This window comes from Salvelinus sp. IW2-2015, linkage group LG37, assembly GCF_002910315.2.
Source record: "Salvelinus sp. IW2-2015 linkage group LG37, ASM291031v2, whole genome shotgun sequence".
Lineage (NCBI taxonomy): Eukaryota > Metazoa > Chordata > Actinopteri > Salmoniformes > Salmonidae > Salvelinus > Salvelinus sp. IW2-2015.
In genome coordinates, this window is record NC_036876.1 from 15,482,776 (window position 1) to 15,505,133 (window position 22,358).

The following is a 22,358-nucleotide window of genomic DNA, read 5'->3' on the forward strand; positions in this document are numbered from 1 at the left end:
AGAGTGGTTTCAATAGTTTTTTTTTTTTTTCATCATGATAGGTAGTTATCTAGCTGTGGCCATCTGGCTAGTATAAACAATGGCTTTCTACAAAATAGCAACATTAGCGCAGCTAGCTAGCTAACATTGGAATTTAGACCATAAACTAACGCTAAGCAACACACACGGACATGCATTGCCAAGCAACGCTACTGCCACCTTCCGGTTTGGAGTATTTTAACAAGGCTGAGTGGCTGACGACTTTAAGGTCTTTGCTGTGTGAACACACAAGATATTGACTGCCGACAATCTGTTCAGAGGTGCCAGCTAATTTCCCCCCAACATTGGACACCCCCACGTTAGCTAACATTTTTACGACACCAATAATCATAAAACATTGATGGCTTGATCACAAGATAACACTGTTGAAGGTAATACATTTCTTAAACGCTGTTGAACATGCCGATTAAAACAGGGTGCTACGCTAAGTACTGTCGACAAGCAAATGTTTGACAATCATACCTGTAGGGCTGGGCGGCATGGACAAAATATATTTTTCACATATTTGGCGGAATGATGATATTTGACAGTATTTTATGTTTTTGAATAATAGAAGTTCTAAATATGCTTCATGAGTATTCATGACCCTAGGGTGTCAACACATACAGTTGAAGTCGGAAGTTTACATACACTTAGGTTGGAGTCAATAAATCTTGTTTTTCAACCAATCCACAAATTTCTTGTTAACAAACTACAATTTTGGCAAGTCAGTTAGAACATCTACTTTGTGCATGACACAAGTAATTTTCCCAACAATTGTTTACGGACCGATTATTTCACTTATAATTCACTGTATCACAATTTCCAAATGCCTGAAGGTACCACGTTCACCTGTACAAACAATAGTACGCAAGTATAAACACCATGGGACCACGCAGCCATCATAACGCTCAGGAAGGAGATGCGTTCTGTCTCCTAGAGATGAACTTACTTTGGTGCGAAAAGTGCAAATCAATCCCAGAACAACAGCAAAGGACCTTGTGAAGATGCTGGAGGAAACAGGTACAAAAGTAATTATATCCACAGTAAAACTTGTCCTATATCGATATAACCTGAAAGGCCGCTCAGCAAGGAAGAAGCCACTGCTCCAAAACCGCCATAAAAAAGCCAGACTGCGGTTTGCAACTGCACATGGGACAAAGATTGTACTTTTTGGAGAAATGTCCTCTGGTCTGATGAAACAAAAATGGAACTGTTTGGCCATAATGACAATCGTTATGTTTGGAGGAAAAAGGGGAGAGGCTAGCAAGCCGAAGAACACCATCCCAACCGTGAAGCACAGGGCTGGCAGCATCATGTTGTGGGGGTGCTTTGCTGCAGGAGGGACTGGTGCACTTCACAAAATAAATGGTATCATGAGGAAGGACAATTATGTGGATATATTGAAGCAACATCTCAAGACATCAGTCAAGAAGTTAAAGCTTGGTCGCAAATGGGTCTTCCAAATGGACAATGACCCCAAGCATACTTCCAAAGTTGTGGCAAAAGGGCTTAAGGACAACAAAGTCAAGGTATTGGAGTGGCCATCACAAAGCCCTGAAATGAATCCTATAGACAATTTGTTGGCAGAACTAAAAAAGCGTGTGCGAGCAAGGAGGCCTACAAACCTGACTCCATTACACCAGCTCTGTCAGGAGGAATGGGCCAAAATTCACCCATCTTATTGTGGGAAGCTTGTGGAAGGCTACCTGAAACGTTTGACCCAAGTTGAACAATTTAAAGGCAATGCTTACAAATACTAATTGACTGTATGTAAACTTTTGACCCACTGGGAATGTGATGAAAGAAATAAAAGCTGAAATAAATAAGTCCCTCTATTATTCTGACATTTCACATTCTTAAAATAAAGTGGTGATCCTAACTGACCTAAGACACGGCATTTTTACTAGGATTAAATTTAAGGAATTGTGAAGAACTGAGTTTAAATGTATTTGGTTAAGGTGTATGTAAACTTCCGACTTCAACTGTAAATTACAAGTGATTTCAATGGGGCTTTCTCCATTTATCCTGTCAATCCAACTCCAAACTCATTGTGTTCATCCATTCCCGCACTTTTATTATAGTTTCCGCTAGGGATGCACAATATATCGGAATTGGCTGATACTAGCTAAAAATGCCAACATCGTCATCGCCCCGATGTCTAGTTTAATGCCGATGTGCAAAACTGATGTCAAAGCTGACGTGTATACCTATATAGCGTAGGTAGGTGACATAATGACGGCACAAAAAGTACTGTGCTACACGTGCAAAGCAGCATTCCTAACCTAGCCTACAAATGTCTGCTGTGTGGATCTATTTTGAAGTTCCATATGGAACTTCAAAAAGGCCATATGAAACGTTTGTGCTGCTATTATTTCCCGAGGGGGGGGAGTGAAATCTTTCAATACCTCAAAACAAATTACTCATTTGAAAGTGCATCACCCTCAGACATTCAGCGACTACTTAGAACAAAAGCAGAGAAATTAAGCTCAGACTTCCAACAAGTTCATGTCGAGCAGTCATTTGAAAGAGTAAGAACATTTCAGCGAGACAACTCAAAGTCGAAATCCATTAATGCCAAGGTAATGGAACTCATTGCCTTTGACAATCAACCGTTTTCTATCTTGGATGATGTTGGCTTTCGCCGACTGGTCGAGCACCTCGAGCCCCGGTACACACCAAGTAAGCTCTATTTTTTAGATGTTGCCATACCGGAGTTACACAGTATTGTTGAAACGCACATCGGGCATCACTGCTATTAGCTTCACGACTGACATTTGGATCAGTGATGTCATCCCCATGAGCATGCAGAGTCTGACAGCACAGTGGGTCGACGAGGATTTCGTACTGAGGAAAGGCGTATTGCATGCTCAAGAATGTGCTGGTTCTCATACCGCTGCTGCCATTTCAATGGCATTTGAGAACATGTTTTGAAACTTGGACACATGAACACACTCCTAGCGCCATTCGAACAACTGACTTGAGAAATAAGCTCATCAACTGTGTCTGCAGCAGACGTGATACCCTCTGTCATGGCATTGAAACGCCTGCTCAACAACACTGCCCGACACAAACCGTGGGGTTAAAACTCGCAAAAGTACTCTGCTAGAGGCTGTGAAGAAGCGATTCGGTGGCATTCTCTCTGAGCCTCTTTACTGTGTCGCCACCATGCTCGATGCTAGGTACAATGACAGCTGCTTTGATGCAGACAAGAAACAGGGTTTACGTGAAATGTTTGACACTGCTGGACAAGATGGAAACGGACACAGTGACAGTGCGCACTGATTAAGAGGACCCACGACAGAAGAGGCCACGGACAGACAGCTGAAACTTCACTGCTTGGCATGTATGATGAAATCCTGGTTGAGAATGAAATGATTGAACAAATGAACAACGAAACAGCACAGTAAGTAAGTAATTATTGTTTTTTTGATTATGGTTTACTGGTAATGGGGATATATGTAAATGCCAAAAACATTCATTTTTGTTCTTTGTGTGTTTCAACTATTTACCTGTCCTAGAATGCTTAAAAGGCCCGCAAAAATGGTTCATATATCGGTATCGGCCCAAAACAAATGTCATATCGGTGCATCCCTAATTTCCGCATGATATGGACAAAAACAGTCTAGGCCTAGTTATTTAAACTGCTGGAATCATGGAAATATAATGATTTTATAGTCGGTACATAGTGTATAGCACCTTGAATACATTGTTGTTTGTCTTGTCAACAAATTAATAAGCCGGTGAAGAGTTATTGACAAGGTAGGAACCACAGTTTTACTTAGTGTTTCCAGGTGACCCGAATTCGATATTGCATTATATTCTTTTCATACTTCATGTTGCTAGCTAGCTATCCAACATATTCATGCTTCGCCAATTCCTCTCTGATAAGACAACATTGCACAAACATGCTTACCTAGGCCTACACCAGCACTGGTACAGGCGGAGTTTGCTAACTAGCGACATTTGCTCAGCCTCTTAGTACATTTAGCAAGCTAACTAACGATTAGCATTAGCGACAAACACAAATTATTTTAGCAACACCTTGTGGAAAGAAGTATGTTACCAGCATTGCAAACTATAAAAACTGACATTGTACGCGCCGGAGTTGCGTATCACATTTAGCAAACTAAACATTGAAATACCATTATAGAAGGTAAAGTAAAAACTCAAACCGGTCCGTGCATCAATACTGGTATATAGTAAAATACGGTATACTGCCCAGTCCTACATGCCAGTGTGTCTGAGGTTTAACACACACTCGCTAGTGCTTAGAATTGCCAGGGACCTCACAATACAATAGTATCGTGATACTTAAGTGCTGATACGATATCACAGTTCTATATATATTGCGATTCGATACTGCAAATTTATCGCGATTTGATGTTCCAAACATATTGCTCACTATGTCTGCTGCCGAGAGATTCAAGAGCATGAGAAAATGAGTTTTTATCAGTTATACAAACATGTTGGCTCACTATTTAAAAAGATGACCGAGAACAATATATTTTGTAATTGTTTTTTTATCAATACTTGGAGTCAAAGTATCGACATAATATTGTCCTAACTAATATTGCGATATGTAACTATCTTTAAAAAACTTTTTGCTGACACGTACACATACACACTCACAATCAGAATCCTTTGGTTCTTCTATGAGAAGTTACAATGATTGCTGCATCCCCGGCGAAGACCATGTACTTTATACGGCTGGATCAATGCATTGTCTCGAGCTGTATACATTGTAACACTTCAGTGTTGTATTTCTCTGTCTTAATTAACTCTAGGTGTTGTCTCGACTAAAGAACATCAACACTGTCTAGCTGTGCATTATCTGTGTAAATTAACTCCCAAAAGCAGAATGTACTGCAGACTGAACCAGTTGTAGTGATACTGCAGAGGAGGAGGAAGAGTAGGAGGGAGGAAGGAAGTGAGAGACGGCTAGCGACTGAAGGGCAGCGAGAAACAGATTAAACCCCAGTTCCGTTAGAGCTTCCTCTTCAGAGAGGAGGCCAATAGAGGAAGAGGGGGAAATGTCACCAACCGACCAAACATATTTTTCCCCCTCTTTTCCTGTCTTCCCTCTCTCTTCCTCCCTCCATTCAGCGTCCGGGATTAGCCAATTTTGCTGCCCTCATCCAGACAGAAAAAATTAGTTACATTTGATGTCTGTCTGGACATGTAGTAGCTAGTGAATGGTTTCCACTAGTTACCAAAGCCACACAGTCAAAATTGTCTATCGTAATAATTAATGAAAAAACATTTATTTGAGTCTTATTTTAAGGTTAGGGTTGGGCATAAGGTTAGCAGTGTGGTTAGGGTTAAAATCAGATTTTAAGAAAATAAATTGTAGAAATAGGTGGAGTTTATGACTTTGTAGCTGTGGTAACAGCTGGCTGAAGGAAGGACAGACAGACGTTGCGCTCTTTGTGAATGAGATATGAATTAGCCTAAAGGCGCCAGCATGCTTCGGCTGGCGCCTAGCTTGGGGAACTGAACGAGTGTGCTCGCATACGACCTTAAAAGACCTTCGCTTGAAAAGCAAGAAAAAAGCGGCAATAGTATTTTGTCCAATTTGAGACTCTGTAGCCAGTATAAACTTCCTCAATAGTCACAATTAATTTAAGTAACTCAAAAAATCTGTCATTAATTTTGACGAGGATGTCTTAGCCGCTCAATTTTACATCAAAGTAAGATGTTTGTTGCGGTATTTCTCAATGGAAAAATGTTCTCCAAAACGGGTCATCTCTCGTTGAATGACAGACTTTATTGAAGAATCCCTACTCAAATAAAATAACATTTCATTGGTGCGTACACATATTTATCAGATGTTATTGCGGGTGTAGCGAAATGCTTGTGTTCCTAGCTCCAACAGTAGTATCTAACAATTCACAACAATACATGCATCTAAAAGAATGGAATTGAGAAATATAGACATATTAGGACGAGCAATGTCAGAGTGGCATTGCCTAGAATACAGTATGAACATATGAAATGAGTAAAATGGTATGTAAACATTATTAAAGTGTCCAGTGTTCCATTATTAAAGTGACCAGTGATTCCATGTCTACGTACATAGAGCAGCGTACTCTACTGTTGACCCTTCACCTACAAAGGGGCTACCGACTTCGGGCTACCGACTTTGGCTTGCCTCCAGAAAAAAAGTTATGTGCCCGAACAGTCGACAAAACCCCTCAAACAAACAACAGAATGTCGTCATAATATATGCACAAACTCTTCCGAACTGTTTCGGCTGGGAAGCATGTGGACCCCTTAACGTTCAGGACCCCTAACGGGGTCACGGGGAGCTGCAGTGGGGTTATTGTATTATACAATATACAAACATTTTTGAGAAAGATGATTTGAAAAATACATTTTCTTGATTAAATCTAGTTATTGGTTTCTTTTAATCTCTTTTCAAAATGATAATGCAATGAATTCAATGTTATTTGTTGATGTAAAAATCGAAAAAAAATAAAATAAAAATGAAGGTTGTGCCATTAGATTCTCGGTGGGGGGTCACTAGAAATTCCCAGAAATTATAGCGGGGAAAAATGGGGTACCCGCTGAAAGAGAATTAATACCACTGGCCCAAACGACTGTCAGAAGAGAGAGGGAATGATACCTCTGGTCCACTGGCCTAAATTGGGTTTGGACCCCTCATTTGCAGATAGTGTGGTCCCCTTCCTTGTTCTATTCTGTCGCTTCCTTGGCTTGTGTTTGCTGAGATTCGCAAGGCATATGTGAAGATTGAGACAAATTATACAACAACAAATGTTGTCGGACTGTGTGTGTGTCTGTGTGTGTGCCAGAACTGGGATAACTATAGTTTAAACTATTTTTTGTGGAAAGCAACTCTTTTCCCAGGGGAACAAATAGTTACTTTGGAGGTGACTACAACTATTTGAATAGAGATCCCAAAAAATGGCTACTTTTCAAATCTATTTGAATACAGATCTCAGGAAGTGACTACTTTTCCGAAACTATTGGATTGGCTGCCTTCAACTAATGGCAGGGCTGTATCTGGAATTACATATTGGAGATAGAAATAGAATGAATAGAGCACATATCCAACCAAATATATTTCACCAACAAATTCCAAGAAGCCATAAATAATATAAAGTCAACTTGTAAAATCATCAATCAACTGTTGAATAAGAAAAAGGCATCTACAACTATTTACATTTACATTACATTTAAGTCATTTAGCAGACGCTCTTATCCAGAGCGACTTACAAATTGGTGCATTCACCTTATGATATCCAGTGGAACAACCACTTTACAATAGTGCATCTAACTCTTTTAAGGGGGGGGGGGGGGGTTAGAAGGATTACTTTATCCTATCCTAGGTATTCCTTAAAGAGGTGGGGTTTCAGGTGTCTCCGGAAGGTGGTGATTGACTCCGCTGACCTGGCGTCGTGAGGGAGTTTGTTCCACCATTGGGGTGCCAGAGCAGCGAACAGTTTTGACTGGGCTGAGCGGGAACTGTACTTCCTCAGAGGTAGGGAGGCGAGCAGGCCAGAGGTGGATGAACGCAGTGCCCTTGTTTGGGTGTAGGGCCTGATCAGAGCCTGAAGGTACGGAGGTGCCGTTCCCCTCACAGCTCCGTAGGCAAGCACCATGGTCTTGTAGCGGATGCGAGCTTCAACTGGAAGCCAGTGGAGAGAGCGGAGGAGCGGGGTGACGTGAGAGAACTTGGGAAAGTTGAACACCAGACGGGCTGCGGCGTTCTGGATGAGTTGTAGGGGTTTAATGGCACAGGCAGGGAGCCCAGCCAACAGCGAGTTGCAGTAATCCAGACGGGAGATGACAAGTGCCTGGATTAGGACCTAATCCAGGTTAGGACCTAATCCACTATTCCATTGCAATTGTTGGAAATAAGACCTAAAGTGATCCTGATGTTATTTCATGTGAATTTAATAACTTTTTTTGTGAATGTGGGTTCTACTCTGTCAAAGAAAATTTAGAAAACTGATGGAAATCCCTTGGATTACACAAAGGGACATTTCCCTTCTCTGCTTCAGTTGCCTCTTTGGTGAAACCGGTGTCTTCCTTGATTACTGAGCCTCTAATGTATATCTCAACCAAATCTATGCAAACTGGTACATCTGTGGATCCAAGATAGTTGACAAAATATTGCCCAATATCTGTGCTACCATGTTTTTCTAAAATCCTAGAGAAAAAAGGTCTATAAAAGAATGTTGGATCATTTTAAATCAACACTGTATTCTATATGATGACCAATATGGTTTTTGTAAAAACTACTTCACAGATGGCTCAGATGGCTCTTTTACAACTTGTAGATAAAATGTTTACAACCCTTAACAACAATGAATACGCTCTTGGCGTCTTTTTAGATTTATCCAAAGCGTTTGACACAGTTTATCATTAAATATTACTTTCTAAATTGCATTATCACAGTTTTCATAATCATACATATAGTTGGTTATATAGTTATGTTTATGATGTAGAATAATTTATTTATGCAAACAGCTGTGCAACTACCAGGGCCAAGATATCCTGTGGTGTGCCACAGGGTTCGATAATAGGACCTTTGTTACTCGTAAACTTTATCAATGACCTTGCTGCTGTGTATGCTACCGTACTTCCCATTGTTTTTGCTGATGATACCAATTTGATTTTATCACACAAGCATTTTGATTCACTAATTAATGAAGCCAACTCGGGTATGGCCAAATTTTCTGAACGCTTCCAGATAAACAAATTCTATTTAAATGTTTTTTTTAAATCCTACTTTATTGTATTCACTTGTAAGAATAAGAAATATACAGAACCAGTCAAAAGTTTGGACACATCTACTAATTTGAGGGTTTTTCTTTATTTTTACTATTTTCTTCATTGTAGAATAATAGTGAAGATATCACAACTATGAAATAACACATATGGAATCATGTAGTAACCAAAAAAGTGTTAAACAAATCAAAATATATTTTATATTTGAGATTCTTCAAAGTAGCCACCCTTTGCCTTGATGACATCTTTGCACGCTCTTGGCATTCTCTCAACCAGCTTCATTAGGAATGCACTCACACATCTGAGCTATCTGTGTTACAGGTGCATGGTAACAATGAAATAACATGAAAGAAAATAGAAACCACCACGCTGCATTTGCTAATTCTCCGTTCTTTATTAAGCTTCGCGTAGCCACCTCTGATGAAGGCCTTGGGGTAGATATGTAAAGCTTAGTAAAGAATAACGAAACTAGCAAGAGCAGTGTGCGTGTTTCTCTTTTTTTCTCATGTTATTTCATTGTTACCATGCCCCTGCAACAAAGATAACTCTGATGTCCGAGTATGTTAACACTTGGCAACAAGTTCTTATACATGTGTAGCAACTTAGTTATTCGATAAGTGGAATAAGGAACAGTTACTGTTCCTTGTGTACAGTAGTTACAAACTCAGCTCAGTATTATGTAACAACATGATAATAAAATGTTGCTCTAAAGGTAATTCGTTTTATTACAGTTACTGTATTACCTTGTCTCATTATGAAAATATATTTGTTAGGAATTTTGAAGCTACAAAAGTGCTCTACTCCAATGTTGAGGTGATTCCATTTCCCTCATGTATTTCATTTTAGACTATAGGCCCCTCAAACTCAACTCTAGACCTCGAAGCCAGTTCCACTGCTTTTTCCCCCATTGTTCCCTCTAATCACCGACTGATTTTGACCTGAGACACCAGGTGGGTGCAATTAAGGATCATCTAGAACAGGAAACCAGCAGGCTCTGGGCCTCGTAGGGTAAACGTTGAATAACCCGGCTGTAGGCTATATTAAGATTCATATCTAAGAGACCTCTCAGACCATGTGCTTGTGATCATATACACTGCATGACCAAAAGTATGTGGACGAACACTTCCCCGAACTGTTGCCACAAAGTTGGAAGCACAGAGTCGTCCAGAATGTCATTGTTTGCTGTAGCGTTACGATTTCCCTTCAGTGGAACTAAGGGGCCTCCCCCGAACCATGAAAAACAGCCCCAGACCATTATTCCTACTCCACAAAACTTTACAGTTGCCACTATGCATTCGGGCAGGTAGCATTCTCCTTCCATCCTCCAAACCCAGCTTTGTCCATCAGACTGCCATATGGTGAAGTGTGATTCATCACTCCAGAGAACGCATTTCCACTGCTCCAGAGTCCAGTGGCGGCGAGCTTTACACCACTCCAGCCGACGCTTGACATTGTGCATGGTGATTTTAGGCTTGTGTGCGGCTGCTCGGCCATGAAAACCCATTTCAAAAAGCTCCCGACGAACAGTTCTCTTGCTGACGTTGCTTACAGTGGCAGTTTGGAACTCGGTAGTGATTAGGATTGCAAAGGTTTGGAAACTTTACAGTAAATTTCTATAATTTTTCTGGACATTTTCCATGGGAAGTTAAGCCCTGGAATTTGGGGAATTTAGCTTAAATTCACCAAAAAAGTTATCTTATAACAGTGAACCTGTTTTGTGGGATACACAAGGCAATTCTAGGTCTTGTGGCATATTTTGGTTAAACTGTCCCCAATTCAATGGAATTGCAACCCTCTGCATGCACAGTGCATTCTTTCATCACATGTACAGCTGATTCTCAAGATCTTGCACGCTAATGAGATTCTATTGAGTTGTCACTACTACACTGTCTGAGCCAAGGACTACATGCTTTCTGGTAAATTTTGATTACAATACCGGGTGGGGTGGGGTGAATATATTTTATGACATAAATGCTTTTTTGTTAACTAATAAATAGTAGCCTACAGCAAAGTGTGTTTAAATCATTTCTAAATTGTTAACAATTTCTGCTAGTTAGTTTTTGCTACCATGTGGGGTTTTAGCTTGCTTGAGCCTGCTAACTGAGGAGTGTTAATTCACCTGTTTCCATACATGTTTCATTGTAAAACATTTATCTTACAAAGGAGTTGTTTAAGCTAACTGCTTTACTATTTATCTGTATATGATGTATTTGCTTTTTTTACATTTTTTTCTTCTAATCTTTACAAGAAAATGCCACGGGCACTATCTGATGTGTGGAGACATTTCACTGCAGCTAATGTAGAAGGAAAAGCTGTGTACATTTTAAAATACTGTGCCAAATCATATGTAAAGAATGCAACAAAGATGCAGAATCATCTGGCCAAGTGCATAAAGTTCCCTCAGCGCTCACAACAAGCAACCTCTGACAAAAGTCCCTCTACTTCTATTCGAGGTGAAAATTATGAATCAGACACCTTATCGATAGCAACAGCTCATGGTCCTCCTGGAATCAGAAGTTTTATTGACTCAATGGAGGAACGTAGTCAGAGAAATGCTGATGAATGTCTTGCTCGAGCTGTGTATGCAACTGGTTCACCTCTGATGCTCACAGGCAATGTGTATTGGAAGAGATTTCTGAATGTTCTTCTCCCAGCATACACCCCTCCAACCAGACATGCTTTATCTACGCATTTGCTGGATACAGAGTTCAAGTGAGGTCAAGCAAATCATAAAGAAAGCAGACTGTATTGCAATCATCTCTGATGGGTGGTCGAATATTCGTGGGCAAGAAATAATTAACTACATCTCCACCCCCAACCAGTTTTCTACAAGAGCACAGACACAAGGGACAACAGACACACCGGTCTCTACATTGCAGATGAGCTGAAGGCAGTCATCAATGACCTTGGACCACAGAAGGTATTTTGCACTGGTGACAGACAATGCTGCGTACATGAAGGCTGCTTGTTCTAAAGTGGGGGAGTCCTACCCTCACATCACAGCCCTTGGCTGTGCTGCTCATGCATTAAATCTGCTCCTCAAGGACATCATGGCACTGAAAACAATGGATACACTCTACAAGAGAGCCAAGGAAATGGTTAGGTATGTGAAGGGTCATGAAGTTATAGCAGCAATCTACCTCACCAAGCAAAGTGAGAAGAATAAGAGCGCCACATTGAAACTGCCCAGCAACAGACGTTAGGGTGGTGTTGTCATCATGTTTGATATTCTCCTGGAGGGGAAGGAGTCTCTCCAAGAAATGGCCATATCACAGTATGCCGATCTGGACAGCCCCATCAAGAGGATCCTCCTGGATGATGTATTTTGGGAGAGAGTGGTAAGCAGCCTGAAACTCCTGAAACCTATAGCAGTAGCCATTGCACGGATTGAGGGAGACAATGCCATCCTGTCTGATGTTCAGACTCTGCTTGCAGATGTAAGAGAAGAAATCCGGACTACCCTGCCCACTTCCCTGTTGCTCCAAGCAGAGGAAACTGCAGTTCTGAAATACATCAAAAAGCGTGAAGACTTCTGCCTGAAGCCCATATACGCCGCAGCGTACATGTTGGACCCCAAGTATGCTGGCATGAGCATCCTGTCTGGTGCAGAGATCAACCAGGCATATGGTGTCATCACTACCATGTCTCGCCACCTTGGCCCGGATGAGGGCAAGGTTCTTGGCAGTCTGGCGAAGTACACTTCCAAGCAAGGGCTTTGGGATGAAGATGCAATATGGCAGTCATGCCAACATATCTCATCAGCCATCTGCTGGAAGGGACTTTATGGATCTGAGGCTCTTTCCCCTGTTGCCTCCATCATCCTCCAAATCCCACCAACATCAGCCACCTCAGAGCGCAACTAGTCCTTGTTTGGGAACACACACAACAGGCTGACCAATACAAGGGTTGAAAAAGTGGTGCCATCAGGAAAAAATGTGGGCTTTTTGAGCCTGACAACAAGCCATTCTCAACAAGGCTGGAAAGTAACAGTGATGATGAGGCCTCAGAGTCTGATGTTCAAGAGGTGGACATTGAGAAGTTCCAGGGAGAAGACATGGAAGCCTGAGAGGGAGACAACCCAAGCTTTAGTTTCTAGTCTATCATTTTACAGATATTTTACAGATATTTTACATTTTACAGAGTATGTTGAAAACGTTTTTGGGAGATATTGGGGATCATTCAATATTCCCTTTTGTTGTTCAGGGAAACCATCCCATGTGAAGAGTAAACTCATTTAATTAAAGTTCAATTCGTAACTAAATTATATATTTTTATTTAAATTGGCAGGATTTAATGATTTGCAATTATGTCTACTTATAATAAGGTAAAAGGTTTATGTTTCTGACTCCATGTGATATGGTAAATATATCCAAAAACATCTACATTTAAATGGTATTAATATTAATTTGCATATATTCCTATTAAATCCCACGGAAAGTTTCCACCTCTGAGTATTCCCCAAAATGTGCAACCCTAGTAGTGAGTGTCGTAATCAAGGACAAACGACCCCGTTCTGTGAGATCGTCTGTCCTTCAACACTCAACGGTCCTGTTCTGTGAGCTTGTGTGGCCTACCACTTCGCAGCTGAGCCGTTGTTGCTCCTAAACATTTCCACTTCACAATAACAGCACTTACACTTGTCCTGGGCAGCTCAAACAGGGCAGACATTTGATAAACTGACTCGTTGGAAAGGTGGCATCCTATGACAGTGCCACGTTGAAAGTCACAGCTCTTCAGTAAGGCCATTCTACTGCCATTGTTTGTCTTTGCAGATTGCATGGCTGTGTGCTTGATTTTATACACCTGTCAGCAGCAGGGGTGTTCACATACTTTTGTGTTTATATAGTTTATTTAGACTAATTCAACTAACTTTTTTGTAGTTTTTGGTTGTTCATCAAATATTTCGCAGCTATCAAATAAATATTTATTTGTTTAGAAATTTCTTGCATATATTCAAATGCCTTCAAATATTCTTTGGTTTTCTGAGAGGTATTCAAAATACTTTCCGGGACCTGTATTTGGATATAAAAGAAAATAGTTGGCTTTTAGTTAACTCGATATAAACTATATTCGACTACCTCAAGGAATTAACAAGTTGGTCTTTTCATATTTTTTATAAAAACAAAATGCAACTATTTTCTGCCCAGTTCTGGTGTGTGCACCTGTATTGTTGTGTGCGTTTGCACTTTGGAGTCAGCACATAGATGTGTGACACGACGCCAGTGGAAGTCGGTTTTCACACTGAGCACTCAAGTGTGACGGCCAAAGACGCCGTCTCTAATAGTACCTTCGGCTACACATACTCTGCAATGTTATCTTCAAATTGTATTGGTCACATACACATGGTTAGCGGATGTTAATGCGAGTGTAGCGAAATGCTTGTGCTTCTAGTTCCCGATAGTGCAGTAATATTTAACAAGTATTCTAACAGTTCCACAACAACTACCTTATATACACAAATGTAAAGGGATGGAATAGGAATATGTACATATAAATATATGGATGAGCGATGGCCGAGCGGCATAGGCAAGATGCAATAGATGGTATAAAATACAGTATATGAGATGAGTAATGTAAGATATGTAAACATGATTAAAGTGCCATTATTTAAAGTGACTACTCACGTTGGCCACTGAGAGGGAGAGGGGGGGCCCACAGTCCTTGGTAGCGGGCCGCGTCAGTGGCACTGTATTATCCTCAAAGGGTGCAAAGAAGGTGTTTAGTTTCTCTGGAAGCAAGACGGCGGTGTCCGTGACGTGGCTGGTTTTCTTTTTGTAGTCTGTGATTGCCTGTAGACCTTGCCACATACATCTCGTGTCTGAGCCGTTGAATTACGACTCCACTTTGTCCCTATACCGACATTTCACTTGTTTGATTGCCTTGCGGGGGGAATAACTGCACTGTTTATATTCGGCCATATTTCCAGACATCTTTCCATGGTTGAATGTGGTGGTTCGCGCTTTCAGTTTTGCGCTAATGCCGCCAACTATCCACGGTTTCTGGTTAGAGTAGGTTTTAATAGGCACAGTGGGTACAGCATCTCCAATGCACTTTCTTATAAACTCACTCACTGAGTCGGCGTATAAATCTATGTTATTCTCTTAGGCTTCCCGGAACTTATCCCAGTCCGTGTGATCAAAACAATCTTGAAGTCGGCATTTGATAGTGAGGAATTCTAGGTCGGGTGAGCAGAAGGACTTGAGTTCCTGTATGTTGTTATGATTACACCATGAGTCGTTAATCATGAAGCATACACCCCCACCCTTCTTCTTACCAGAGAGATGTTTGTTTCTGTTGGCGCGACTCATTAAGAAACCTGGTGGCTGTACCAACTCCGACAACATATCCCAAGAGAGCCATGTTTCCATGAAACAGAGAATGTTACAATCTCTGATGTCTCTCTGGAAGGCAACTCGTGGCCTAATTTTGCCCACCTTGTTGACTGGACATTGGCAAGTAGTATACTCGGAAGAGGTGGGTGGTGTGCACGCCTACGAAGTCTGACCAGGAGACCGCTCCTTCTAACTCTCCTGGGTCTGCCTTTGGGATTAGATCCAATGTCCTGGGTGGCGGTCCGAATAAAGGATCCGCTTCGGGAAAGTCGTATTCCTCGTCGTTATGTTGGCAAGTTGACGTCGCTCTTATATCCAATAGTTCTTCACTTCAGATTTTCTGGGCTAACATTGTGAGAAATAATACATAAAAAAACAAATTACTGCATATTTCCTAAGGACTTAAAGCGAGGCGACCATCTTTGTCGGCGCCAAAAGGGGACCTTTGTCACGTCTCGACCGCTACCTCCGGAGGTCGCACATGACACTCGCCCGACAGTTGCCCTCATCTAAGCAGGGCAGTGTAAACAGAATTGTGTCGTTGAGCCAACACTCTTACAGTAAATGTTTTAATAGCATAGCAATGTTTTTGTAATGTACAGACATTTTCCTTATATTTTTCCGCTTTTTTATTGACTTTTTGCCTAAAATTGTAGTAACAGCCTGTTACATTTCAAAATTGTCACCGTAGCTTTAAATCTCAAGTGTATATACACTGCTCAAAAAAAAGGGAACACTTAAACAACACAATGTAACTCCAAGTCAATCACACTTCTGTGAAATCAAACTGTCCACTTAGGAAGCAACACTGATTGACAATAAATTTCACATGCTGTTGTGCAAATGGAATAGACAAAAGGTGGAAATTATAGGCAATTAGCAAGACACCCCCAATAAAGGAGTGGTTCTGCAGGTGGTGACCACAGACCACTCCTCAGTTCCTATGCTTCCTGGCTGATGTTTTTGTCACTTTTGAATGCTGGCGGTGCTTTCACTCTAGTGGTAGCATGAGACGGAGTCTACAACCCACACAAGTGGCTCGGGTAGTGCAGCTCATCCAGGATGGCACATCAATGCGAGCTGTGGCAAGAAGGTTTGCTGTGTCTGTCAGCGTAGTGTCCAGAGCATGGAGGCGCTACCAGGAGACAGGCCAATACATCAGGAGACGTGGAGGAGGCCGTAGGAGGGCAACAACCCAGCAGCAGGACCGCTACCTCCGCTTTGTGCAAAGAGGAGCAGGTGGAGCACTGCCAGAGCCCTGCAAAATGACCTCCAGCAGGCCACAAAATGTGCATGTGTCTGCTCAAACGGTCAGAAATAGACTCATGAGGGTGGTATGAGGGCCCGACGTCCACAGGTGGGGTTGTGCTTACAGCCCAACACCGTGAGGACGTTTGGCATTTGCCAGAGAACACCAAGATTGGCAATTCGCCACTGGCGCCCTGTGCTCTTCACAGATGAAAGCAGGTTCACACTGAGCACATGTGACAGACGTGACAGAGTCTGGAGACGCCGTGGAGAACGTTCTGGCTCTGCAACATCCTCCAGCATGACCGGTTTGGCGGTGGGTCAGTCATGGTGTTGGTGGCATTTCTTTGTGGGCAGCACAGCCCTCCATGTGCTCGCCAGAGGTAGCCTGACTGCCTTAGGTACCGAGATGAATCCTCAGACCCCTGTGAGACCATATGCTGGTGCGGTTGGCCTGGGTTCCTCCTAATGCAAGACAATGCTAGACCTCATGTGGCTGGAGTGTGTCAGCAGTTCCTGCAGAGAGGAAGGATTGATGCTATGGACTGGCCCGCCCGTTCCCCAGACCTGAATCCAATTGAGCACATCTGGGACATCATGTCTCGCTCCATCCACCAACGCCACGTTTCACCACAGACTGTCCAGGAGTTGGCGGATGCTTGTCCAGGTCTGGGAGGAGATCCCTCAGGAGACCATCCGCCACCTCATCAGGAGCATGCCCAGGCGTTGTAGGGAGGTCATACAGGCACGTGGAGGCCACACACACTACTGAGCTCATTTTGACTTGTTTTAAGGACATTACATCAAAGGTTGGGATCAGCCTGTAGTGTGGTTTTCCACTTTAATTTTGAGTGTGACTCCAAATCCAGACCTCCATGGGTTGATAAATTTGATTTCCATTGATCATTTTTGTGTGATTTTGTTGTCAGCACATTCAACTATGTAAAGACAAAAGGATTTAATAAGAATATTTCATTCATTCAGATCTAGGATGTGTTATTTTAGTGTTCCCTTTATTTTTTTGAGCAGTGTATATTTTTAGCTTGACAGCACTGAACCACCGAGGTCCAGGCAAGAAGCAACTTTCCATGGAATTATCAAAGTTTTCAGTCCCAATTTGCTTTTACCTCGTATTATGACTTCCATGATATTTATAAATATTAATCCTGGTTTATTAGAAGGTCACATTAATATGGTAGCTAGTGTAAGTGTATGAGCTCCTATCTAGCTATGGTTCAGCTAAACGTCAGCATTCAGCTACAGCCAGCACGTTTATTTAGTTTAGTTAGCTCTGTAGCCTCTTTTATAATATGAATGACACTCTATGGTAATGTTACTGTACTTTTATATTCGTATGGGAGGTGTAAACATTCATTATCGATCTGTGTATTAACAATACTTGATCATGAAGCATGTTCTTAGCTAGCTAGTAAGTTGGAGTTAGCTGTGTATTGTCAGCTAATTTAACGTGTACAGAAGAGAAAATGAATCCTTTAATTGTCTGCAATGCTGGTGGATTGTTGCATTATTCAAGAGTGTAACATGTTTTAGAAGACAGGTTGCTTGGATTGTTAAATCTTTTGTACTTACTGCTTTGTGGCTACTGTGATATTTACAGTCAATTCTAGCTGCAGACCAATAATGTCGTGTTGCCAGCTACAACGGGCAGGGATGTAATGTGAATTGAAAAGTAGATATCTCTTTTGCCACTCCACTCCTTAGATGCACCTTTTTATGTTCTTTTTCAACTTTATTTAACTAGGCTAGTCAGTTAAGAACAAATTCTTATTTCACAATGATGACCTACCCCGGCCAAACCCTCCCCTAACCTGGACAATGCTGGGCCAATTGTGTGCCACCCTTTGGGACTTCCGATCACGGCCGGTTGTGAAACAGCCCGGGATCGAACCAGGGTCTGTAATGATGCCTCTAAAACAAATCTGAAATCTCTACCACGTTTGATATTCACTTTGTCTGTGCCTTTTTGACTAAGTGTTTCCCTTCTTGTGTTTTTCAATTTTTTTACTTCAGAAGTTGATAATTGATTCATACTCTAAAAATATCCTCGCGCTTTATTATGAAGTTATATAATCTCATTGCCTGATATTGACTTACCCTTGTTGGAAAGTGTGTGTGTGATATCTACAGCGCTAACACCAGTAGCTGGCCTGAGCATGATGGTCTATGGTGATATGTAGTGTTTTTGTGTTGATGATTGTAGCACAGTCTGGCCTTAGTGTTTTGACCATGTTATTGACCAAGTCAGCAGCAGGTCTTCGCCAGGTTCTTTCTCCTTGTCGATCCCTCTCCTGCTTGTTTTCTGTCTATCTACCTCCTTTCTTCTCTCTCCTTTCAAATACCTCTCTTTCTTGCAAATATCTCTTCCCTTTTTATACACTGAGTGTACAAAACATTGGGAACAGCTTCCTAATATTGAGTTGCGCACCACCTTTTGGCCTCAGAACAGCTTCCATTCGTTGGGGCATGGACTCGACAAGGTGTCGAAAGTGTTCCACAGGGATGCTGGCCCATGTTGACTCCAACGCTTCGAACAGTTGTGTCAAGTTGGCTGGATGTTCTTTGGGAGGTGGACCATTCTTGATGCACACGGGAAACTGTTGAGTGTGAAAAACCCCAGCGGCGTTGCAGTTCTTGACGCACTCAAACCGGTGCGCCTGGCACCTACTACCTTACACCGTTCAAAGGCACTTAAATCTTGTCTCTTGCCCATTCACCCTCTGAATGACACACATGCACAATCAATGTCTCAGTTGTTTCAAGGCTTAAAAATCCTTCTTTTAACCTGTCTCCTTCCTTCTACACTGATTGAAGTGGATTAAACAGGTGACATCAATAAGGGATCATAGCTTTCACCTGGTCAGTCTGTCATGGAAAAAAGCATGTTTTGTACACTCTGTCTATATAGTCTGGATAGAATGTGTTCCCTCGCCCCCCCCATCTCTCTTACCTCCCTTCTCTTTCGGATGGTAAGACAGTGTGATCCCAGGACTGAGGGGAGGAGAAAGGAAACAAGGAGGGGAAGAGCAGAGAGAGCTGCCTGCCTGGAATCCATTACCCAGTGAGGCATCAGCGTTTCACTGTGGGAACCTTATTGATCTGCCTCCTCTATAATTATTCCACTTACACAATCCCCCCTCTCTCTCGCTCCATCTCTCTTTCTCGTGTCACTCCCTCCCTTTATCCGCCTCCTTCTTTAGCTACTTTCGCCGGATCCCTTTCCCCCTTCTTACCTTCCTCCCTCCAGCTTTCTTTACTTTTTTCTCTGTCTTGTTGTCACTCTTCACTCCCTATTTCTCTCTCTCTCTCTCCCCTCTCTCTTAAAATGAAAGTTGTTTTACTCTTTCTGTATGCATGTAGCAGTCAGAAACGGACGCCGGTGCACCGATGTGCTAAGGTTGTGCCTTGCATAACCCAGAGCCTATGATATCAAACAGCCAAGTACCACAATTGATACCTCTGTGTGTGTGTGTGTGTGTGTGTGTGTGTGTGTGTGTGTGTGTGTCTGAGAGAGCGAGTGAGTGAGCAAATATTGTATTTGAGGTGAAAGCTGTGTATATGTCAAATCAAATACTCCACCCATGACTGTGACATCCTCTCACACCTCAGGGTGCCCAACACACACACTCACACAGCGTGAGTGTGTTTCTCAAGCAGCCAGTGTGTTAAGACCAGCCCCAGAGCCGGGTCTTACAGTATGCGGAGAAGAAATAGATGGAAGGGGGAGCTCTGTAGGCATTGATTTTTCTATTTTAGCCTCCTCGCTGCTCCCATCCCAACTCCCCCTGGGCCTGCCTCTTTGTGTGTGTGTGTGTGTGTACGTTTGTGCACGCGCTTCTCTATGCTTCAAGGTTGCCTGTCTCTGTCTGTCTGTCTGTCTGTCTGTGGGGTGTGTTTAGCTCTGGGGAACAAGTTGTCCTTGGGGTGCAGGTGAGAGCATCACACCACTAACACTTTTTTTTACTGCACGTTTTCCCCCTGTGATGCCCAGTAGCTTGACAAGAAAAAAGGGGTCTTGTTGGGAATGTGATGTTGTGTTTTCCGTGATGTCATTTGTTGTGAAGGAAATGGGTCTCTTTTGCCGGTATGACTGTAGCTGTGCCGTCACTCATAAAAGGTGGTTTTCAGAGATGACTTACGTCAAATGTTTTGCGTCTCATGTTTTCAGATATGACTAGGCCCATGTGCTGGCATGAGGATACTGTTTTCATGACAAAGAACAGGTTTTGTTTGTTGCTAGGCCACGTGGCGGATGGGGAGTTGTATGAATAGGCCTTGGTGTGAGCTGTGAATGAGTTGAACCGCCTGATTTAGCGACGCGCTCTCACTCTCTCTCTCTCTCTCTGGTGATAAGGCGTCCCTCCTCGCCACCTGCCTGTGTTTGGACACTGTGTCACATGGTCTCACACTGCCAAGGCCACTAGGACAGCAGCTGCCTCAAACACTCAGCCTCTCTGTCTGTGTGTGTGTGTGTGTGTGTAACCAGGTGTTCTTTCTCGTCTCCTACCTGAGAGATGTGTCTCTTTGTTTATGTGTAGACTGTGTAGTGTTGCACGGTACACCGGTTCCACGGTAATATCCCCGGTACCAAAACTTGATACTTATGATACCAACATTTTAGAAAACCGTAGTACCGTTTCATATGATGCTACCAACATTTTCAGTCCGACTGATGTAAAGATCCTGCTGGCTCATACCAAATAAAGGGCAGTTTGGTTTATAATTTCAGTTGAATTTAAGCAACAGCCATTAGTCTCTTGTATGTGCAGGTCCTTTAAAATCCACTTCACGTTCATGCGCATATGCATATTACTTGTGGCAGCTGTAATCAGCCAGCCGCAGCCCTTACCAGGCCTCACTCACCTGCTTCTTTCCATCCGCTCTTCATGCGTAACTATTCCCCCATCAGTTCATTTTTATTATTTATTTTTTTAGCAATGATGGCGAACGGGAGATGCAGACCCTGATGATTCTTCTGTTAGATTTGTACATTTGTTACATTGGAGCATCGCCTGTTATAACCAAGAGCACAGGCCAGTTTGAGAATACTTTTTTTCAAGTTCACTGTTCTTCTGAGTGTCAGAAAGAGAAAATAGACATGCATGCTTAACAGCAAAGAAAGCGTCTTGTCTCTAGCCTAAACAGTTAAGAAAATATGACCCATATTACCAGAGATGCCTTTTTGTATAATTTCACAAACCATGTGGAGGGCCATTTTAAAGTAATCCTGGATAATTATTAGTTTGATAACAAACAACGTTGTTCCAGGGGTGGGCCTGGGTGGACACAGGCCCACCAACTTGGGAGCCAGGCACTACCAGGCCCACCCAATCAGATAAAAACAAAAATGATAACCAAAATACTCCTCTGTCGTGTTCTATTACAGTATACCACTGAACAGTGTGAAGTTAAATTCAATGTGTTGTATTGAGTAGAAGTGTGAATTTCAGTGAGAGGTTTGTTGCGCAGCACAGAAAACAGGAACAAGCGTCCGGGGAACCAGATGAACAGGACACTAGGCCACTGATTATTTTTCTTCTTCTCCCCGCCGTGGCATCGTGAAACTACTCGATATCATGAGACAGTACTTGGCCTGGTATTGTATCGTTAGTAACATTTTGGTATTGTGACAACACTAAAACGGTGTGTTTGTGTGCGAGTGTTTACGCTGTGTGCGTTTAGCGGGTCGATGACTGACTGACTTTGTTCTCTCGTTTCTCTGCTTGCAGGAAGTTTGAGGAGCGCCCTCAACCACAGCGCTTAACAAGGTGAGTGAGCGCACATACTCGTACACACACTTCACACACACTCCCCACCTCCATTTCCCGTCTTCAGATAAATCATTACTATGAGCTTGGCCTATGAGCTATGGATCATTTCCGTGTAAAAGGACCCTTGAGCACAAACATAAAGTGCATAGGAGCATATCGAATTGGGTGTCAAATGATAGGTAATATGAAGTCTATATGAAGGCATAGATGCATTTTT

General features: G+C 42.3%; 1 protein-coding gene and 1 long non-coding RNA gene across 2 annotated transcripts in view; one reads left to right on the forward strand and one right to left on the reverse strand.

Moving 5' to 3' along the window:
- LOC139023852 (uncharacterized) overlaps window positions 1-7,844 on the reverse strand; it is a 278,919-nt gene extending 271,075 nt beyond the window's left edge. The window contains exon 1 of the long non-coding RNA XR_011475042.1: window positions 7,208-7,844. This is a non-coding gene — a long non-coding RNA (uncharacterized lncRNA). The remainder of the gene's footprint in view (window positions 1-7,207) is intronic.
- Window positions 1-22,358, forward strand: part of rbpjb (recombination signal binding protein for immunoglobulin kappa J region b) — an 88,456-nt gene that overhangs the window by 32,010 nt on the left and 34,088 nt on the right. The window contains exon 2 of the mRNA XM_023982129.3: window positions 22,100-22,138. Coding sequence (XP_023837897.1) covers window positions 22,100-22,138 — 39 coding nt within the window. The remainder of the gene's footprint in view (window positions 1-22,099; window positions 22,139-22,358) is intronic.